The sequence below is a fragment of the Tiliqua scincoides genome, chromosome 6, assembly GCF_035046505.1.
Source record: "Tiliqua scincoides isolate rTilSci1 chromosome 6, rTilSci1.hap2, whole genome shotgun sequence".
NCBI lineage: Eukaryota > Metazoa > Chordata > Lepidosauria > Squamata > Scincidae > Tiliqua > Tiliqua scincoides.
In genome coordinates this window covers 626,531-646,807 of record NC_089826.1, presented here as the reverse complement: position 1 = coordinate 646,807, position 20,277 = coordinate 626,531, and the positions used below count along the sequence as shown (strand labels likewise).

Genomic DNA, 20,277 nt, shown 5'->3' with positions numbered 1-20,277 from the left:
ACTGGTCAGCAAGCAGGTCCTCAAAGAAAGGGCTGTGTTGTGGGAGGAGAGAAAGAGGGCAGCAGGAGGCAGTCTTAGGGAGCTGCAGGAGGGGCTTCGTGTGCAGAGAGGAGGGGGTCAAGGGAAGCCCACCCAGCTAGCAGGAGAGGCAGAAGATACATCTGAGCTGGGATCTAACGCAGAAGGCACTTCTGGGCCATAGAGGGGGGCAGACAGGTCTTTCCCGTGCCCCCCCTTTAAGGGCACTTGAGCAGAGTTCTGGATCCACTCACACCCTCGTCTTCAGAGAGAAAATGGCCTCCCTGTGCATTCTGGGAAAGAATCAAGTATTTGTTGAAGCAGAGCAATGTGGACAATGGAGGTGTTTGAATTAAAAGAACAAGCAAACAAAACTGTGAGACAAGGGACATGTGTGGGACTGGCAAGAAAGGGCACCCTCAAATGGAATCCTCATGCCCAGCCTGGAACAAGTGTGCTGCTGCTCTGAGACCTGCCCAGCACTTTGCCTGCAGCCTCTGCTCCCCTCTACAGACACGCCCTCTCCGAGAAGAATGGAAGACAAGCTCAGATGCATCCGGCCCAAGCCGGCCCACCTTGACCAATAGCCTGTCTCCCCCAGTGAACCTCCAACTACCCCAGTGGGATGGCCCACAAGTAGGAGGAGTCTGACCATTCCCCCCCCTTACAACTGGGGCCCAGAGGCCACACAGAGCCAATGACAGACTGCCATCCCCTGCCATGAATCCCTCCCCCATAGTTCCCAACCTTGCTGGCACCCACAGACCTCTCCCACACCACCTCAAAAGCTCCTCCACCCCCTCAAGAAGCAAGAGAGCACATTCAGCTCCCAGTCCCATGAAGCTGCACTGTGCCCACCGGTAGACTGGAGAGTATCCTTGGTCCTTTCCCCCCAGGAAAACACCACCAGCCACAGCCCTTTGCAACCCTCCCTCTACAGACCACGGCCTGCTACCAGCCTCAGGCTCTTTCCACCCAGTCCTTCCTCCACAGCATCCTCCTCCCCAGGGCAACAGTGGTCACCCACACTCCTACACCTTCTTGTGATGATGGCCCTGCTCCGAGTGCATCTGTAACAGGCCAGGAGAGCGAGAGGAGAAGCAGGTCTTTGTCTGCAATGACCCCACAGCTGCGGAACTCCCTCCTTTAGGTTTTCAGAACTGCCTCCTCAGAGAGATCCCAGCAAGGGCTGAAGATGCGTTTATTTCAATTGGTTTTTCAAGTGCTTGTTTCTGCTTAAAGTGGTTGTTTAATGGGGTCTCTTTAATTTAAGAGTTTTATGCTTCTGCTTTCACTGTGACTGCTGTAATCATGATATGGGATTTGAATGGGGTTCTGTTAGAAACTGGGAGCTTTTTCAATTTATTGCTTTGTTATTAATTTCATTTCACTGTATTTTTAAATTTGCATATTTGATGCTTTTGTATTATATTACTTATTTTGTTCGTCACCTTGAACTTTTATGGAAAGGTGGGACACAAATTTTAAATACCTAAATAAATGCTACAGTCTTCTGAAAACCAGCAGGGGTCCTCAGGCCCCCTCTCCTGGGCTGCTCACAGCCTCTGTCTGGGAAAACAGGACCATTTATCTGCCCGCCCACCTGACACTTAAAGGACAACTTATTAGAGGCTGGAATGGGGGGCAGGATAGCCAAACAGCAGTAACTTCTCCTCTGCTCAGTTCAAGGACCCAATTTTTAAGCAGCCCCAGAGATGCAAAGGAACTGGAGGGTTCTACTGGCCAAGCCCTTCCCCTTTTGTCGTCCACCCAACAGTATGAGATACAAGAAACTGGAGACCCCCTTCCAAGTCCAGGCCATCTGCCTTGAGAAGCCCAAGCCCAAAATCCCCTTCAGCTTGTGGGTGGTGCTCCCCACCCAGGCATTCTCTCACATACACACACACTCATGCCAATCGCAAACCCTCCCAAGCCTCTGCTGTCCTGCTCTTCACTCCAAGGAGCAAGTGGTGCTGCTCTCAAGAACCATCTCTGCTCTGCTCATCTGCCCCAGAGACACAGAAGAACCAGCCCAAGAAGGAAGCGCCTTTTGTAAGGACAAGGAGAGGCTCTCTGATGACACTGCAAACCACAGGGAAGCTGATCGTGCAGATTCATTCGACAGGTCGATGAAAGTGTCGACCCAACGTGCGGCGGCAGTGAAGAAGGCCAATTCTATGCTTGGGATCATTAGAAAAGGTATTGAGAACAAAACGGCTAATATTATAATGCCGTTGTACAAATCGATGGTAAGGCCACACCTGGAGTATTGTGTCCAGTTCTGGTTGCCGCATCTCAAAAAAGACATAGTGGAAATGGAAAAGGTGCAAAAGAGAGCGACTAAGATGATTACTGGGCTGGGGCACCTTCCTTACGAGGAAAGGCTACAGCGTTTGGGCCTCTTCAGCCTAGAAAAGAGACACCTGAGGGGGGACATGATTGAGACATACAAAATTATGCAGGGGATGGACAGAGTGGATAGGGAGATGCTCTTTACACTCTCACATGACACCAGAACCAGGGGACATCCACTAAAATTGAGTGTTGGGAGGGTTAGGACAGACAAAAGAAAATATTTCTTTACTCAGCATGTGGTTGGTCTGTGGAACTCATTGCCACAGGATGTGGTGACAGCATCTGGCCTGGATGCCTTTAAAAGGGGATTGGACAAGTTTCTGGAGGAAAAATCCATTGCAGGTTACAAGCCATGATGTGCATGTGCAACCTCCCGATTTCAGAAATGGGCTATGTCAGAATGCCAGATGCAAGGGAGGGCACCAGGATGAGGTCTCTTGTTATCTGGTGTGCTCCCTGGGGCATTTGGTGGGCCACTGTGAGATACAGGAAGCTGGACTAGATGGGCCTATGGCCTGATCCAGTGGGGCTGTTCTTATTCCTAGAGAAGAGCTGGGAGAATTCACACTGGAAACTTTTCCTGGAACTCCAGTGGCTGCAAAGAGTGACAGGAAGAGCCTCTTGTGCATGCGCATAAGTGACCTGCAGCACATGTGCAACAAAGGTCTGCCCAGAGACGAAACCAGGGCCAGGTTCCAGCTGCCAGGTCCCTGATGGAAAGAGACTGTCTCAGACAACCACACACACCCCATGGCTCTCTTCTCTCCACTGTATCTCCAGAGGCTTCTGGCTTTGGCACACCAACTCTGATCATATGTCACTGGACTGCGCCCTTTGGCTTCTGGCCAGCTCCCGAGTCCCACCGTCCGCTCATCTCTAAATTGCATCCTGTCACCACCCAAATGATCTCAACACTCTCAACTGCAACTCCAGCTGCACAAATTGTCCAGACTGACCCGGAGTGACTCTCCAGGGGAAGAGAATGGAGAACCACCAGCAGCGGCAGTGCAAGGGGCCATGGATTAGTGGCATGCAGGGAGTGTCTGTTCCTGGCAGCATCTCCAGGCTGCACAAGCCAGAACAGAAGGTGGAAGCCGTGGTCTCAATGTGGGAAAGGCAAAACGGAAAGCAAGGAGGCAGCATCTGACATTTCAGCCGATGCAGCTGCAGAAATCAAAGAGGCAAAGAAAAAAACTGAGCTGACAACTGCCCAAGAGCACAGCCCCCCCACCACCACCACCATTCCGCTTCCAGATAGGGCCTCACCCAAGAGGCAATAGGGAGTTAGCCCAAGGGCGACTAGGGAGTGGCTTCCAAGCACATATCAGGACCCAGGCACTCCCAGGTCCGTCTCTTTAGCAACACTCAAGGTCGGAAGCCAGTCAAACCACAGGGGTCCCTCCAGCTCATCCCCGTCTGCAGGGACTGACCAAGGCCTTGCCCAGTCCACCCAGGAGGTGCTGCCTACGAAGACTGACCAGAAAGCACAACTGGGAGATGGTCATCTGGGATCACAGCCACGTCATACTCCTGCTGTGGCATCAACTGTGGCTCTCTCTGTTTCTACCAAAATTCCAAGTATTCACTGTGTCCATTAAAGCTGTTCACAGTTTAGAATCTAAACACTCAAAGGACCCAACCCCTTGGAAGAACATCTTGAGAGGCTCAGTTGTGAGTGTCAATTCCACTGACAATCCAGCTGGAGGTAAACCGTGACAGGTCCTCCTCCACTGTGGCCCCTGGTCTTTCCAATTCCCTTGCAGCAGAGGGAATCTGCACCTGCCCCTTCCTTGCTGGCCTTTTTCTGGAGGCAGAGGGGGGGAGCAGGCGTGGTCAAGACATTTTTATTTGGCAGAGCCTTTCACTGATTCTTTTGATGGGCTGGTTTGATGCAGCTGGATCAAATGCAGCTGGATCAAAAGCTGGTTTGATGCAGTTTATCGCTTTTCTTTTTTTGCTAATCTAATAAGTGTCATTTATTTTAGTATCTGTTGTACTAAATTAAATTTTGCTGGTGTTACTGAATTTTAATTGAACTGCCTCTGAGCTTCCTCTGAGCTTCCATTGCAGGAGAAGGAAGGGCGGGATATTAATGTCTTAATAAAAGATGCCCTTAAGCAGGGCGGGAGGCAGCCCCCCCCCCCAGTCCAGGGCCCTGCTCTTTCCACATGACCTCTTTCTGATGCTGTGGCTCCCGCCCTCGCTTTGTGGCCACTCCACACCCTTCACACAGAGACTCTCCTACACACAAGCCTACATTTTATGCCCTCGTATTCTATAGTCATGCCTTTGGCAGGTGTGAGGTGTGCACAGCCTGAAGCCTGCAAGCACTCAGAGTTCTCCAGCCTGGATGCAGTTCTTTGCCTACAGTTCCCTTTGGATGCTCGTGGCCAGGATGCGTTATCCAAGACCCCAGATGCACAGGATAAATAGCCACACACATACCACTCAGTTACAGAAGCAACAGCAAGTTCCTCACCACCTCTGGGGCTGGCGGGGGGGGATCATGTCCCTGAGCGTCCCCCACACGTACAGCTCTCTCAGAGACCCATTTTGTATGAGCAGAGAAAGAGGCACGAGGGTTCTCTGGGGGTTACTCAACCATTTGGGACATGTCCTCCAACCATCAACCATCTGGGGAGGGCTGCAGGATGTACAGCCTGGTTCAGCCCAGCCCAGCTGCCTCTGCCCTGCACGCTCCTTGTGCCTGGAACCACTCCCCGCCACCTGAAGGCCTGCCTGCTCCAGCAACGTTTCTCCCCGGCCTCCAGAGGCCAACCCACTGGCACCCCCTGCTCACAGGCCGCAGGCCCTCCCGCTTCTAGACCAGCCAGCAACGTCACACTGCTCTCCACGAAAGGAAGAGTTAGGCAGGAGCAGCAGACGGACCCTGCCCAGGTCCCCAAAGCAGCAGTGAGACCCAGACCCACCCACACCTGCTGCCAAACACTTCCTCCCCATTCACCTCTGTCACCCCCCCACTCACCTGGGCTTTGGAAGGGATTCCTTGGCATCCTGCGAGCCCCGCCGGCCGCTCTGGCCTTGCTCATCCCCTCCAGCCATCACCACATCCTTCGGGGATCCTCCGAGACTTTCCCCCACCAGCCGCCTTCCATCACTCCCTGGATGAAGCACCCCAGCCTTTGCTCGCTCCTCCTCCTCTACGCGGGGCCTCACCCGCACGACCTCGGAGGAGAACACCAAGGGCGCTGCCATCCGCACAGGCCTGCTGTCCGCGTGCAGCCCCTCCTGCTGCCTGACCCTGCCCCTGTGCTTGTTGAGGGCAATGGTCTTGACTGAGAGCTTGTCTTCCTCCTGGGCTGCCAGGATCGGCGGAGAGGGGATGAACCTGGGGGGGTCTTTGGGGGGGCCTTTCTGGAGACTGCTGCCGGACCACGGGGGCAAGTCTGGCTCTGGGGCATGCGGCCCAGCGCTGACAAGGCTCTCTGCTGGCTTGCTGGGGATGCTCTGCGCAGGTGCGGGAGGCGCCACCAAGGAGGGGGAGGCAGGTTTCAAGGAGGGTTCTTCACAGTAGACGTGACTCCCGTTGATGCAGATGGACGACTTGGAGGTGGGCTCATTCTGCGGCCTCAGACTCTGGATCGATTTTGACTCTGGCAGCGCTCTGATCTGGGAGGCCTCGTCACTGAACGCCCGCTTGTGGGTGAGCTTTGGCGAGGACAAGAAGTCTCCCACTGGAAAGGAGGAGGAGGAAGGGAGAGAGCTTGTGAAAACCGCTGGCCACCACTCCCAGGGCACCACTCACCGTGCAGTCCCCCACCCCCACCCCTGGCTGCCCAGGTCTCTCCCACCCCTGGAATGTCTTTCGCCCACAAGGCAGCACCCAAGAACTGCTTGAGCTCACCCATAACGCAACGGAATGCCATTCCCCAGAGCACCGCAGCAAGTCTGTCCTCACAGACAGACACACGGACTTAGCACATGGGCTGAACAACCTGTAACACACCTGCAGGTTTCCTATTGCCATGCCTGGCAATCCAATACAGATGACGTGAACAGCGCCGGTTCCTGGCCTTCAAGGGCACCTGAGCCTTCACCCGCCACCACACTCCTGCCCAGGGCCTGGGCTGCTCTGGCTCCATCACCCTCACCTCTCCTGCTCCTTCACCAGGCCTGCCCTTCTTGCTACCCTTTGTTACGAACACCCTCTCTTCCCCAACATACCTGCAGTCTCACACATGCCGCTGACTGGAGAGGAAACCCAGATTTGCCAGCCTCATCCAGTCACCTTCTCCAACTAAACGCAGCTGTTCACAAGCATTTCTTCCACTTGCAAACATTTAAAGCTCTGTAACGGATTTCTTAACCTGAAAGTAACACAACACAACTCCCATCTCCATTTCTTCAGCAAACGCTCTTCCTCTGCAGAGCTCAGTCTCAGGGTCCCCAGGAGCTGAACGCTGAAGCACTTGGAGGCTGTCTGCACCGCTCACCCAAGTCAAGAATCCAAACCTGTCTGTTGTGCAAGAACTGACCTCTCGCCCTCCAACTATTCCCAATTCTCCCAAATTGGTTCAGTTTGTGTTACTGCATGTATGTGAATGACATGTGTGGGAACATGTGTGTGTATGTGGGTGTGAGAGAGAATTGCCTCCCAGATTGCCTGCAGGCATGCCTCACCTACATCCTCCAAACTGTCTTAAAACTCACCTTCTCTGGCACCACGCATCAGTCACAACATGCAACAAACATGCAACATGTATCAGTCAGCTGTTCTTCCCCAACTGCCCCTGTTGTCCCTACCTAGACTGCCAGCCCCTTGGGGCAGAGACCTGTCCTCTCATTCTGCGTGGAGTGCCACATGCGCAGAAGGCAGCCCAGTAAATAGTCACCATCACCAGGAGCTTCAAGGAGAAGCGTCGGCCCCACCCCAGCAGCACCCTCAGAACCCCTTACCAGAGCGATCGGTGGAGAGGCTGCTGTGCCTGCTGGGCGAGGGCGCCATCACCTCCGCAGCCCCGAGGCCCACCAGGCTGCCAGCCGAAGAGACGGTGCTGTCGGAGCCCAGTGAGGTGCTGGACTGGGTCAAGGAAGACTTGCGCAGCCTGCTCTTGAAGAAACCACCACCGAGGGCCTTGGCCTTCTTGCCAGCCGGGTCGAAGTCACCGTCGTCGAGGCCCCCACTGCTGCTGGGCACAATGGCGGAGGCCGACTCCAGGTCATACTTCCGCCTGCCTTTCACTTTGTCCTTCAGCCTACTGAAGGGCGACCGGGGCTTGTCCTTGATGGACAGGTCAAACATGCTGGCTGTCAGGCTGTGGCGGGTGAACTGGATGCTGAGCTGGATCTCGCCGCGCTCCTTCTCCTTTTTTCCGGGCTTGGAATGGAGCTTGTACCACCTGGGAGAAGAAAGCCCTCGGTCACACTCTCCAAGAAGCCACCCGCACAGCCCTGCGCAAGCACCCTGCTGCACTTCCACATCCTCCTCACCCCACCCAAGTTCTTTAGCAGGGTGCTCATATACAGACCCCACCCGGCCCAGCACCTCCCCCAAAAGGCCTTCTCCATGCCTTGGATCGCCACGACAAAGCAGCATCTGCAGCACCAGGAAACACCTGGCAGAACAGAGGCAGGCGGCACACACACGTTTGGGAGAGGATCCCGTCACGCTTCGTTCAAAGACAGGACACGCTCTTGGCCAGGCTGGCAATTGACCTGTGAAGACTTCTGAGGAGTTATGTTTAATATTTGGTTGATCGGCAGCCACAGAGACCCCACTGGTGAGCAGTGTCTGCATCTTAAAGGCAACGCAATACAGCAGAAAGCTCCTTGCTCCCCAGTCCAGACGACTGTGGTTCACAACAGCCCTGGCCCCACCCATCCCTGAGTAGAAACAGGAGCCGCCTAAGACATGCATCAGCCTAGCTTTGAGAGGGGGACCGGCTTTGGCCACTTGCCTTAACACCCTGCACAGACTTTTATCTAATTTGGGAACAAGGCACCAGCACTGAAGGAAGCTCATGCAACTTGAACTACTGGTTCCCCAGCCCAGCCCCCAACCCCCCAACCGCACAGACCCTCTCTCAGGCTCTCTCTACAGAGACTGCACCAGTTTCACACTTTCGTCCATCCTGCCGGCATTACACAAAGCCTGGACGACCTTTCCACTCGCCCAAGGGCACACACAGCCCAGTCCCGGCCACCTCACAGCTCTGTGCCATCTGCAGACACACTAGGCTGCCCTGATGATATGAGGTTTCCCTCCCACCCTTGAAGCAGACGTGCCCTTCCGTGCCCCTCAAAACTCCTTCCTGGTCCCCAGCACCATCAGTAAGAGGCCAGGAGCAAGGAGTTATTCCAAAGACCTGAGCAACAGCAGGTTCAGGGGAGGACCTCACAGGACACTGTCAGCCTGCAGGACATGCTGCTACCAAGTCACTTCCAGTGACTCTGAAAGGAACTGGATGATGAGGCTCCATCGACGGCTGTGCAGGGGCTTCAGGCCCAGAACCAGGCCTGCAGGGCCCACATGCAGAGAAGCCACTTGTTTTCATCTCCTGCTCACAGACTTCCCAAAGGCAACTGGTGGGTCACCATAAGAAAGAGAACACTGGACTGGAAGGGCCCACTTTGGCTAACCCAGCTTGGGTGCAGGAGGCATCCACTAAAATCGAGTGTCAGGAGAGTTAGACCAAAGAAAATATTTCTTTACCCAACTTGTAATTAATCTGTGGAACGCCCTGCCACAGGAAGTAGCAATGGTGCCTTACCTAGATTCCTTTAAATGGGGACTGGACAGACTTATGAAGAAAAAGCCCATCACAGGTTACAAGCCACGATGGGCACATGCAACCTCCTGGTTCTAGAAGTAGGTCACCTCAATGCCAGGTTCAAGGGAATGACAACAGGATGCAGGTGTCTTGTTGTCTTGTGTGACTTTTGGGCAGGAGGTCTAGCCTAGAGGGTTGAGCCTCCATTTGCCTGAAGATAACATCCGAAGGTCGCCAGTTCGAGGCCACCGGCACCGTGCGACCTTGAAGCAGCTGACAAGCTGAGCCAAGCTATTCCATCTGCTCTGAGCGTGGGAGGATGGAGGCCAGAATGTGCGACCAGATCAAGAAAGAAACATCTTGAATGTTGTGGTTCCTTGAAAGATAGAAACCTTCTTTCAAATTGTAAAAATCCCTATGGGGATTTAAATTGCCTGCCTTATTCAAGGTGCCTTATTCAAGGTGTAAACTGCCTTGAATAAAGTCTAAGGAGAAATCTGAGGACCAAGAAAGGCGGTATAGAAATACCTGTATTATTATTTATTATTATTATTATTATTATTGTGTGCTCCCTGAGGCAGCTGGGGGACCACTGCAAAATACAGAAAGTTGCACCTCTGGTAGGCTGCTCCAGCCGAGGGCCTACTTGAGGCCAACACCCTCTGGCACAGCACCAGCAGTGGACAGCTTCCAAATGCCCCCACCTGGCCACCTCTGTGCCTGCCACCCACAGAGAGTCACCCGAAGGCGTCCTCTTGTCTTCTGGGATGTTTCAGGCCCACAACAGTGTGGCAAGGAGGCATCTCCGTAGAATGAAAGGCCCCCAAAGCAGCTCAAGGTGGGAAGGAGGGAGAGAGTTGCTGGCCCAGCAGTGCTCAGGGAAAAGAGTCCCGTGCAGTGTCTCCCAGAAGGGTGATAAGCCACCCCTACCAAGAGGGACCCCAGACACAGGCCCCCAAGCTCCTGGCAGGGACAGGGGGGCACTTTTGGAGCTGAGGGAACTGCTTGCAGGAACACCTCCTGCAGTCCCCAAGGTGACCACTGGCCACAGACTTGAACCACCAACTGAAGCCAAGGAGCAGACAGGCTGACACTGGCAGGAGCTCCGGGCACTCCCTGACACTTCCCCCCCCCCACCGCACCCACTGGCCACAGAGCTCCCCAGCAAGCTCTCCAGCAAGGGACACAAATCCAGGCCTCTTCCCTGCCTTCTCGCACCGGCCAGCCCAGCCGTGTTCCATGCGCACACAGTGCGCTTGCAGAGGTATCCCCAAAGCAGCAGGGCAGAGTCTAGCAGGTCCTGCAGTCAGAGAGAAGATTCCCCCACCCCAGAAGCAGCAGGTGAGGGAGGCCAGCAGCCAAGCAAGAGATGCCTGTATCTCGGCCAACAGTGACAGCCTCTCCCAGGCAAGAAGCTTCTCCTCAGCCTGCCCACAGGATGCATGCCTGACCCAATCCTGTCTCCAGGCAGGACTGCCACAAAAGCCCTTCTCGCCCCCTCCCATAAGCCCCAACACGACCACGGCACGGACCAGAGTCTCCCCAACAGATCAGGCACTGCAAACAAATCCCTCCCTGTGCCAGGAAAGCCTGGTGGGGAGGGGGGAGGAACAGCCAGGACCTGCAGGGTGTCCCCAGGAGGTGCAGGGGCTGCAGGGGAGCCCGTCTTCTGCACTGCACACGGCTTCCCATCACTCCTGCTCCAAAGCACCTTCTGGCTGCTGTGGCCTTTCCCCACTTGGCTCTCAGGAGCAGATCCAACCCCAGTCAGCAGCTGAGTGATGGAAACACTCCCGTTGCTGACTCACTGACTTGGCCCCAGCCAGGGCTACCCCCCCACACACACACACACATCATTCACCCGTCGCTCCCTCCACTCCTCCCTACAGAGCATCAGCAAATGCTTCTCCCTGGACATTCTGCAAACCAAGAGAGGGAGATGGCTCTAAAGGAATCCTTGGGAACATGCAGGTGGGCATGGGGGTGTGTGCCAGGGACTGCCAGGGAGCAAGACACACAAATGGGCACCCTGCTACTCTCTCCCACACACACATCCTCTTGTGGGCAAGGAGCAAACACCCTGTGCCTGGAAATATCTAGAACTGTAGAATGTTGGAGTTGGAAGGGAGCTTGGAGACCATCTAGTCCAGCCCCCCGCTAAGCCCAGGTAACTGCAGCATCCCTGACAGGTGACTGTCCAGTCTCCGTGTGAAAACCTCCAACCAAGGAGGGCCCACTCCAGCACGAGGCAGGTTGTTCCAGTGCTAAAGACTCCTGCCCCACTGGGGGACAGGCGGAGAGGTGGAGCTAGTACCACTTGGCCCAGAGACCCCAGCAGAGCAAGCGTCCAAGTCCAGGCCAGTACCCATTCTGGTACTCCTTGCAGCAGAAGGCCCCCTACCCCTGCACCAGTCCTGCCACCCCTCCCCCAAACTCCACTGCCTGGGTTGCATCTTCCAGAGGGGAAACTCCAAAGCAAGGCAGCCCACGACCCTCCTGGGCCCACATGCCATCAGCGTGGCCCAGAGGACCTCAAAGGGCACCGCAGCCACTGACCAGACACCAGCCTCGCTCCAGGGGACCACTGCACCCCTGGCACAACTGCGTCATATAACCCTGTGCCTGTTCTGGGAGGGAGTACAGTGAAAGAAGCAGCAGCCGCCAGGCCAAAAGACAGCAGGAAAGCAGGAGAAGCTGCAGAAATCCAACCCTTGCGCTGCATCCTGAGAACCAGTGTGCATCTGAAGGGCAGCCACACCTCCTTTGCACACGTCAAGGAAAAGGCTTCCGAGTCCTGAAGGTCTCAGCTTCCCTTAAATGCAAACAAACTCAGCCCTCATGGTTGCAGGAGGGAGCTCTGAGCATTGGGAGGGGGTGGCAAGGAAGGGGCCTGAGGCCAGGGTGGAGAAGAGAGCAAGCAGGAGAGATGCCAGCCCGCCCGCCAGCCCTCTTCACTTGCTGATATGGCCCCTTTCCAGCAAAAGCACAAACACTGATCACGTTGCACGAGTTTCTGCCAGTCAGCAGAACTTATTCCCAAAACAAAAATAATCCATGGGGGAAGATAAGAAAGGAGCGCAGAGGCCCCTGGCACTGCTCTGAAGTCACGCAAGGGGCTTCTTTCCCACCTGCTTGCCAGCCAGGTTCTTCCTGACCCAGATCACCGATTCCCACAAGAGTCCAGAGGGGGAGAGCCAGGAGGCCAAAGCAGGAGGGGGGATGCTCCCAGACCTCTCCAAGCAACCCCCCCCCCATTTATTCTGCAACTCAGGCCCAAACACTAACCCACTTTCCAGCACTGGCATAGCTGTGCCAATGGGACGTGTGCTGCATCCTGCAGTTGGGGGGCACTCACGGAGGCCTCCTCAGAGTAAGGGAATGTTTTGTTTCCTTACCTCACAGTTGCACTGCCCTTATGTTGGTGCTGGAAAGGGGGTCAGATTTGCACCCTTAACTGCTTAGGGAAAGTTTCTGCTGAAAAGTGATATGTAAAATATTCTTATTATTGCTATTCTGCCCCTACACAAGACTCTGGTGCAACTGCATTCGGAATGCCCTGTGCAGTTCCAGCCACCAGACCCCGGGAAAGATACTGTGGTGCCTCAAAAGGTGCCGAAGAGGGGCACCAAAATGAGCAGGGGGCTGGAACACCTTCCTGACAAGAAAAGGGTGCAAGCTTTGGGACTTTTCAACTTGGAAAGACAATGGTGTGGAGAAATGATCAAGACCTATAAAAAGATGGTGTGGAGAGTGAGGGGCTTTGCTCCCTCCTACAATACTACAGCCTGGTTGGGTCACCCAGTGAAAGTGAACGGAAGGAGAGATGGGACTTCTTCAAACAGTATATTGTTAGCCTGCGGAATTCACTGCTACAAGATGTGGCAATGGCCACTGGTTTCAATAGCTTCAAAAGGGGGTTGGGCAAAGTCCCTTGCTGGCAACTAGTCATGACGACAGTGTGCTAACTCTGCACTCAGCAGCAAATGCCTCTGGACACCAGAGCTGGAGGAGGGACATGGAGAAGGGGCCCTGCTTTTCTCTCCTGCTTGTTGCTTCCCAGAGGCATGGGGGGGGGGTGCTGAGAGAAATAAGGTACTGCGCCAGGTGGACCCCCCTTTGGTTTGATCCTGATCCACAGCTGGACCTGTCTTCTGTTCTTATCACCCATAAAGACCCTAAGAGAATACTTGGAGGGTGGGGGGAAGGAAAGGGGCTTCTTGCCTTTCCCGCTCCTCTCACCTAAGGGGCTTATACCCTCCTCTCCACCTTTTCTCCATGCTGCCCTGGCCAGTTCTTGTGCTCTCTTGCTCTGGCCAGCAAGCTCAACTGCCACTACTCTTAAAGGGGCCTCCGCAATCCAGACTCCACCCAGGCCACTTTCATGCCTTCTGAGATACCGAGTGCTGGGGACCAAGCACAAACACCCCCAAAAGTGACACCCTCGCCCCTGAAGGCTCCATCTTTGAGCCCCTGCAGTTCTGCAGTGCCAGGGGATAGAAGTGCCACCTGGCACAGCTCCAGTCCAAAGTTCAAGCCTGGGGGCACTGCTGTCTAGCAATCCCCATGGAGGCTCAAAGCCACCCATGCAGGATTCCAACACAAACCTTTCACTCAGACCTCCCTGGCCAAGCAAGCTCTGAGCAGGCTTCCTGTGGCACTGCGCAAAGGGAGCTTAAGCCCCAAACAGCTGCCCCATTGTCTGTCTACCACAAGCTCCCATGCCCAGGCTTAAGCTCAGTCAATAAGGCAGCTGCATGAGCCTCTAGGACAGGGGTAAGTGACCCAAAGTCCAGGGCCAGATCCGCCCTGTAGTCTCCAGCCCACAGTAGAATGATGGGGGGGCACTTTTCCCTGGGAAGCAGCAGCAGCACAGAGACCGTGAGGCTGGATAGGCAGCTCTGCCTTTGGCTGTCTGGTGCCCGGCAAATTGGGAGAGAAGCTTTACTGCCTACACCCACACTAGAGCAATGTGATCCCTGTGCTGGACAATGAGTTGGCCACAGCAGGGGTGTGGGCTCAGGGGGGCCAGTGACATCAACCTCATGGGCTTTTTGGTGCTGTCGGTCATGTACGTGATGTATACATGCTGAGACTGCTGTGGCACTCAGGCACCTGCAGTGCAACCCTGTGCGCTCAGGCTGGTCGATTTGCTATACTTGTGCTCCACCCTCTTCAGGACTGGCCTGCCAGTGAGCTGGGCTGCCACATGTTCCTCAGCCGCAACCTGCTCACAGTCACCAAGCAAGAACTTCCTGCTTGACGACATCACTTCCAGCTCTGACATCATAGCGATGTCACTTCCTGTTTCATGGTGTCGTTTCCGGCTATGGCATAACTTCCAGGTTGATGATATCACTTCCGGTGGGTCCCAGACAAATTGTCATTCACAGAAGTGGGTCCCGGGCTAAAAAGGGTGAGAACCACTGAACTGGAAGAATAAGCTACAATTTAATTGTTTCCACAGGGGTGGATGGTACAAGCATCTGTACCAAGGCAATGTTGGCTCTGGTTACAAAGCTCAGAGCTTGGTTTGAATTCGAGCCTGCTTACCCACTAGAAATTCCAGCTGGAAAACTTTGCCCACTAATACCAAAAGAGTCGGAGTTGTGGACAATATTGGACTGCTCAAGAAAGCCATCTGCACATGGTCAGAGGCACTTTCACTTTCCAGTGAGCTTTCACGTAAAGGGTGAAAAGGGGTTCGTCCCCCCTCCCGATGTCAGAATAGCTTCTCTCTGGTTCAAATTGCATCTCAAGAAAGAATATCTCAAGAAAGAGCTTCTCCTGCCAGCAAGGCTCCCAGAGACCAGGGAGCTGCAAGACACTCACTGCATCGCTGCTTCAGTGCCAGTCCTCCCCTGACCCAAGAGCTCACTCACTAATCATGGGTTTCAACACAGCCAGGAAATTCCTTCCTCTGTCAAGTCACTACAGAAACAGGGCCTTGCAGCTCCCCCTCCCATCTGCACAAACAGATTACAGCCCAGCAGAACAAGCAAGCAGACAAAACCAGAGGGAGATCTTGCAACATCTTGTTTTGAATGGACCCACGCCCTGCAGAGAGGAAGGAAGTGAGCAGGCCTGAGGCCGCCTCTCTTTGAACCCAGAAAAAGGACGGACACACATGCCACTGGGGGCAGGAACAGCCTGCTCCAAGATAAGGCACGACACAACAAAAGACACCCCAGGGATCCAGGTGCTCGGCCTCCAAGGACTCAGAGTGGTTTTCCTGGCCCAGCCTGGAAGGGCTCCAGTGCTAGGAAAAGGTGCCATGTTAAGAATCGATGCCTGGCACTGCCTGGGTCAAGACCAGCCGCCCTCTCATCCCAGCTGCCCCACCCCTCCCCAGACAAGAAGGAGAAGCAGGGGTTACAACGTCAGCAAGGTGGGAATCTATCCTCTAGTCCCTCCCTATCCATCCTCTCAGCTAGCTGTCAACGAAGGGCGGCTGAGGGCCTGCTGGGGGCCCTGCACAAAGCAAGGGAGCCAAGTACTCTGGTCCCTGGGAATGGCCTCTGAAGCCAGCCTCATCCCAGTCCCCTCTCCAACATCCCAAGGAACGCTGGGCCTGCTTGCTCCACCCGAGCGACAGTTCAGAAGCCCTTCTCAGATGACCTTCTTGAGGCTTGGAATGTGGGCGGTTGTCATCAAACCCCTCTTCAAGCACAGCCTGGACTTTGGCCACTTCTCAGACTTCCCCAAACTGACTGACTGGCAGGCTGGGAGAACCCTGAAACACAGACCATGCTTTAAGGCTCTGCCCCAAGGCACTTGCATGGAGGGGGTGAATGCTGAGAGGGGCCATGTGCTTTCTGAAGTTCATGGAGACATAGCGGCAGTTCTGCCTGACCAGCAGCAAGGCACCTACTCTACGTGGCATGACAGGCCCAGCACAGAGTCAGCCACGAGGCCACTGAGCAGCCCACAGCACAGACTTTACACCAAGGCATCCATCATGTGCTGCAGCTCTAGCTTTGGAAGAGTCACTCTGGGTGACCTGGAGGGAAGCAGCTCTGCTTCAGAAACTGGGACAGAAACACAGCAAGAGAGCCACATCAGCCTCACTGCAATCGATGGGCGCTGAGCACCAGCACCACTGACTGGGTTTGGCTTACCTTTGGGGGGGATGCAAGGACACAGCTGCCTGCAGGAGATCCAGATTCCTATTCCACCCACGTCACTGGATCTTGCAGGGTGAGACACAAACCCTAGAGCAAGATGCAGCTCCTAAGCACAGCTCTCAAGCCACTCCACATGCAAGTCTCCCAACAGCCCCCCAGGGCCACCCACAATAGCTTGTGGAAGAAGGGCTACAATGCAGCATCTCCAGATGATATAGAGAAGCACACGAGTAGAACCCTGCCAGGTCAGACCATGGCTCCGTGTGGTCTAGCTTCCTGGATCTCTCAGTGGTTCACCAGACGCCGCCTCAGGGAGCACTCAAGGCAACAAGAGAAATGCATCCTGTTGCCATTCCCTTGCATCTGGTATTCAGGGAGAGAGGTTGCCTCTAAAATCTGGACATTGCACATATTCACCCTGGCTTGTCACTTGTGATGGACTTTTCCTCCATACATCTGGCCCACCCCCTTTTAAAAAGTATCCATACCAGGTGCCATCACAACATCCTGTGGTAAGGAGTTCCATAAATTAATTACAGGTCGTGTCTCATTATCCACTGATACTGACTCACCACCTTTAACTGCCTTGTAACAACAGAAAAAGCATCAAAAGTCAACTTCCTATCTTCACACTGTTAAATAATTATTTCATTCCATTTGATTCCATTATTCACCCCATCTAGTGGCTGAATGCAGTATAAAATCTATACCAAAGCATCCTGGGGCAACAATGGAGAAGCAAGAAACCTGGAAGTGGGTCTTTAAAGCTATTTTTCCATTGATTTGGTAACCACTGATTTTTTAATCCACTGAGGGTTCTGGAACAGAATCCTAGTGGATAACGAGGCACAACCTGTATGTACTGGATAAAGAAATATTCCCTTTTGTCTGTTTTGACTCTCCCACCAGTCAGTTTTAGCAGATGCCTGCAAGAGCTGGTGATGCGCAAGAGGGAAAATACCTTCCTTCTAGCCACTCTTGCCTTCCCATTGCATGCATAATTTTATACATCTCAATTAATTTACACAAAATTACTGGGCTCACACGTGAACATTCTGAGCAACATTCAGCCTACAAGGCTGAAAACAGTCATCGTGCACTGACCAGGGCCAAGCAGTTCATGGCTGAACCAAGTCCACTCTCCCAGGGTTGCCACTCACTGCCAGCAAGTCTGGTAACCCTGGTAAATGACTGCAATCAGTGCAGGAGGGGAGGGCAGAGGACACTAGTAATTTTGCAGGTTTATTTGCAAGGCTCCCTGTCTCACAGATCCAGCTATATGTCCAGGGGCCAAAGGCAGGCTCCAAGGATCACACACACACCAGCCTGACACGCTCAATGGTCACCAGGGACAGCAGCACAGCATAAGCTGAAGCAAGGTCCAATTTGGGAATCACCCAAGCAGGCAGCTGCAGCAACAAAGGCAGGAGCAGCAGATCCTCTCCCCCCAGCCTTCCTCATCAGGCCACTTCAGCTGCTTCTGGGCAAAGGGCTCTTCAACTCCTCCCCCCCCCCCTGACTGAACAGTAGCAGCCATTCCACACAAAGCCACATCTAGTCTTCTCAGCTGCTTGGTCCTGAAAGCAAGCCAGAGAAAGATAAGGGAGAGAGGAGTAAGAGGGGGCTGTCTGGAGCCTCTGCTCCTCTTCCCACTGGGGTGGAAAGGGTCGGACAGCCCTCTGCCCAGTCTTGAGCTCCTGATCTGCTCGACTCACACCACAGGCTCTGCTCAAAAGTGGTGCCCGGCTGGCCAGGGAGAAGACCAACCTCAGCCAGGAGCCACACGGTCCGGAAGCAAAGCCTCTCTTCCCAGGGCAGAACACGGCAATTACCAGAAGCGGAGGACATGCAACTAAGGGAAGGATCTCCTTTGCACCCCAGAGCAGCTCCTTGCCTGCCTCTAGTCTGATCACCGGCCACAGGAAGCTGCCTCCTGCCAAGAGAGGCCCTTGGCCTATCAGGCTGGTCTAGCTAGACACTGACTGGGGGGCAGCAGCTCCCCAGGTCTCAGCCAGAGAATCCTCCATCCCAGCCCCGTCAAGGACAGTTCTGCCCCAGAGCTCATCCGAGGAGCAGCCATGGGGCACCCAAATGCAGCTCGCAGTGCCCTGCCAGCCAAAGCAGTCTCTGGGAGGGGGTGATGTGCTCTTCCTCCCAGCTTGCTCACGGCCGTGCTGGGAAGGGGAGCAGCTGCCTGCAAGGCTTCCTCCCAGAGTCGCAGGCCAGCTGTCTGTGGGTGTCCAAGGTCAGCCAGGCCCTGCTGGGCTCCACAGCTGCAGGAGCACTCCTCCAGGCCACAGTGCCCACTCAGCTGCAGGGGAGGCCTTTAAGAGCTGCCAGGTCCACCAGCTGCCAGCACCTGTGGGGCTGATCCCTAAATCCCCCAGTCCCAGCAACAGCAGCACCACCCCATGCACCATCCTGGGGAGTCATGGGAGGCGTGACACTCTGGCGCTGGCAGTGCCCAACCCCCACCCGGCGCTGGCAGAGCCAAGGGACCTCTTGAAGAGGTCTCCCCAGGTAGCCAGGCCAGGAATTCTTGGAGGAGGAGGAGGAGGAGCAGAACCTCCCCCCCCCCTTACAGCCAGACCACGTGCAGGGAATGACCAGGCACTTCCTCCCGCTCCCCCATTCGCAGCCTCTGGAGTAGCTCAGAGAGCCAGAGGGGATCTTGACTTCTCCGACGGATTCTCCCACCTGGCGGGGAGGGCGCGGAGGCACAGCGTTCAGCTCAGGTCCCTCACCCGGCGCCGCCCCAATTCCGCCGGATCGGACTCCCTCGCCCTCCCGCCCCCTCCACCAACAAAAGCGGGGCGGAACCGCCCCAGGCCCCTCGGGGTGCAGGGCGAGGGGCCGGACGAGTCACCCCCTCCATCACCAGGGGCACTCTGCACATGCTCCGAAACCCGACCCGAGGAACAGCTCCCGCCGAAGCCCTTGGGGACAGTCAGCCGGGCCCTCTGCGCGCGCTCAGGAGCACCCCCGGCGCGGCTACTCACTGGTCCTGGTGGGAGCGGCCGCCCTCGAGCAGCGCGGCCAGCGGGACGGCGGCGCGCCCCAGGAAGCGGTCCGGGCCGACGAGCGCCCGCTGCCAGACGGTGAGCCGCAGCAGGAGCGCCTCGCCCTCCAGCTCGTCGGGCGCCGAGGACGGCGGGAGCTCCAGCGCGCACTCCTCGCCCCAGCGCGGCCCGCCGCCCCTCTGCGTGGCCACCGACGTGCGCAGCTTCTGGCGGCCCAGCTGCAGCACCACGAACGCGTCGTCCGGGCCGCCCTTGGGCCGCAGCGCCCGCGCCCGCTGCACCGTCACCTGGACGTGGCTGGGCAGCCAGCGGGCCCCCGACGGCAGCATCGCCGCCGCCGTCGCCGCCTCCTCCTCCTGCGGCCGCAGTTCCGACACCCGCAGCAGGCTCATGCCGCCGGCCCGGCCCGCCCCGCTCGCTCCTCTCCTCTCCTGCCGCAGCGCCTGCAGCCTCCGGGCGGGCCCGCAGGCGCCCTCCTCCTCGCCGCGCCGGGACCGACGGAGCGGGACGGCGGCCCCTCCCTGCGCAGGCTCCTCCTCGCTGCGGCCGCCGGAGCAGCGAGCCCGAGCGGAGGCTTCGCCGGCGAGGGAGCCGCTGCTGGCGGGCGGGCGGGCGGGGGCGGCGCCTCCACTGCGGGCCGCTCACGTGAGGCGCGGCTCCGAGCTCCTTTGCGGCGCGGGCTGCGCGAACCGCCGCCGTCCTCGCGCTGCCAGGGCCGGGGCCGCTCGGAGGGGCGCCCGCAGCCGTCGGGGGCCCGCGGGCGGAGCTGGCCCCGAACCTCGCAGCCAGGCCCAGGAGGGGCGCCCCGACAGGCAGCGCAGCAGGCAGAAGGCGCCTCGCCTCGCCGGGCAGGGCGGCTGCGCTGCTTTCGGGCGCTGGATGCTGTGCAGGCAGCCACGTGCTGCCAGGCCCGCGCCTGTAGGTCTGCGGGGCGGGGCTGGCCCCACCGGCTCCCACCTGCACTTGGAGGCCAGGTCTACCTGCTTGGGTAGACCTGGGCTCCTGATTGAGCTCATAGCCTACATAAGAAGA

The 20,277-nt window shown here is 56.2% G+C and overlaps 1 protein-coding gene across 1 annotated transcript in view; it reads right to left on the bottom strand.

Moving 5' to 3' along the window:
* RAB11FIP5 (RAB11 family interacting protein 5) overlaps positions 1-19,824 on the bottom strand; it is a 34,909-nt gene extending 15,085 nt beyond the window's left edge. The window contains exons 1-3 of the mRNA XM_066631718.1: positions 19,225-19,824; positions 7,291-7,733; positions 5,360-6,068 (exon numbers count right to left, since the gene is read on the bottom strand). Of these exons, the coding sequence (XP_066487815.1) occupies positions 5,360-6,068; positions 7,291-7,733; positions 19,225-19,637 (1,565 nt within the window). The 5' untranslated portion in view covers positions 19,638-19,824. The remainder of the gene's footprint in view (positions 1-5,359; positions 6,069-7,290; positions 7,734-19,224) is intronic.
* Between the last annotated feature and the right edge of the window lie 453 nt (positions 19,825-20,277).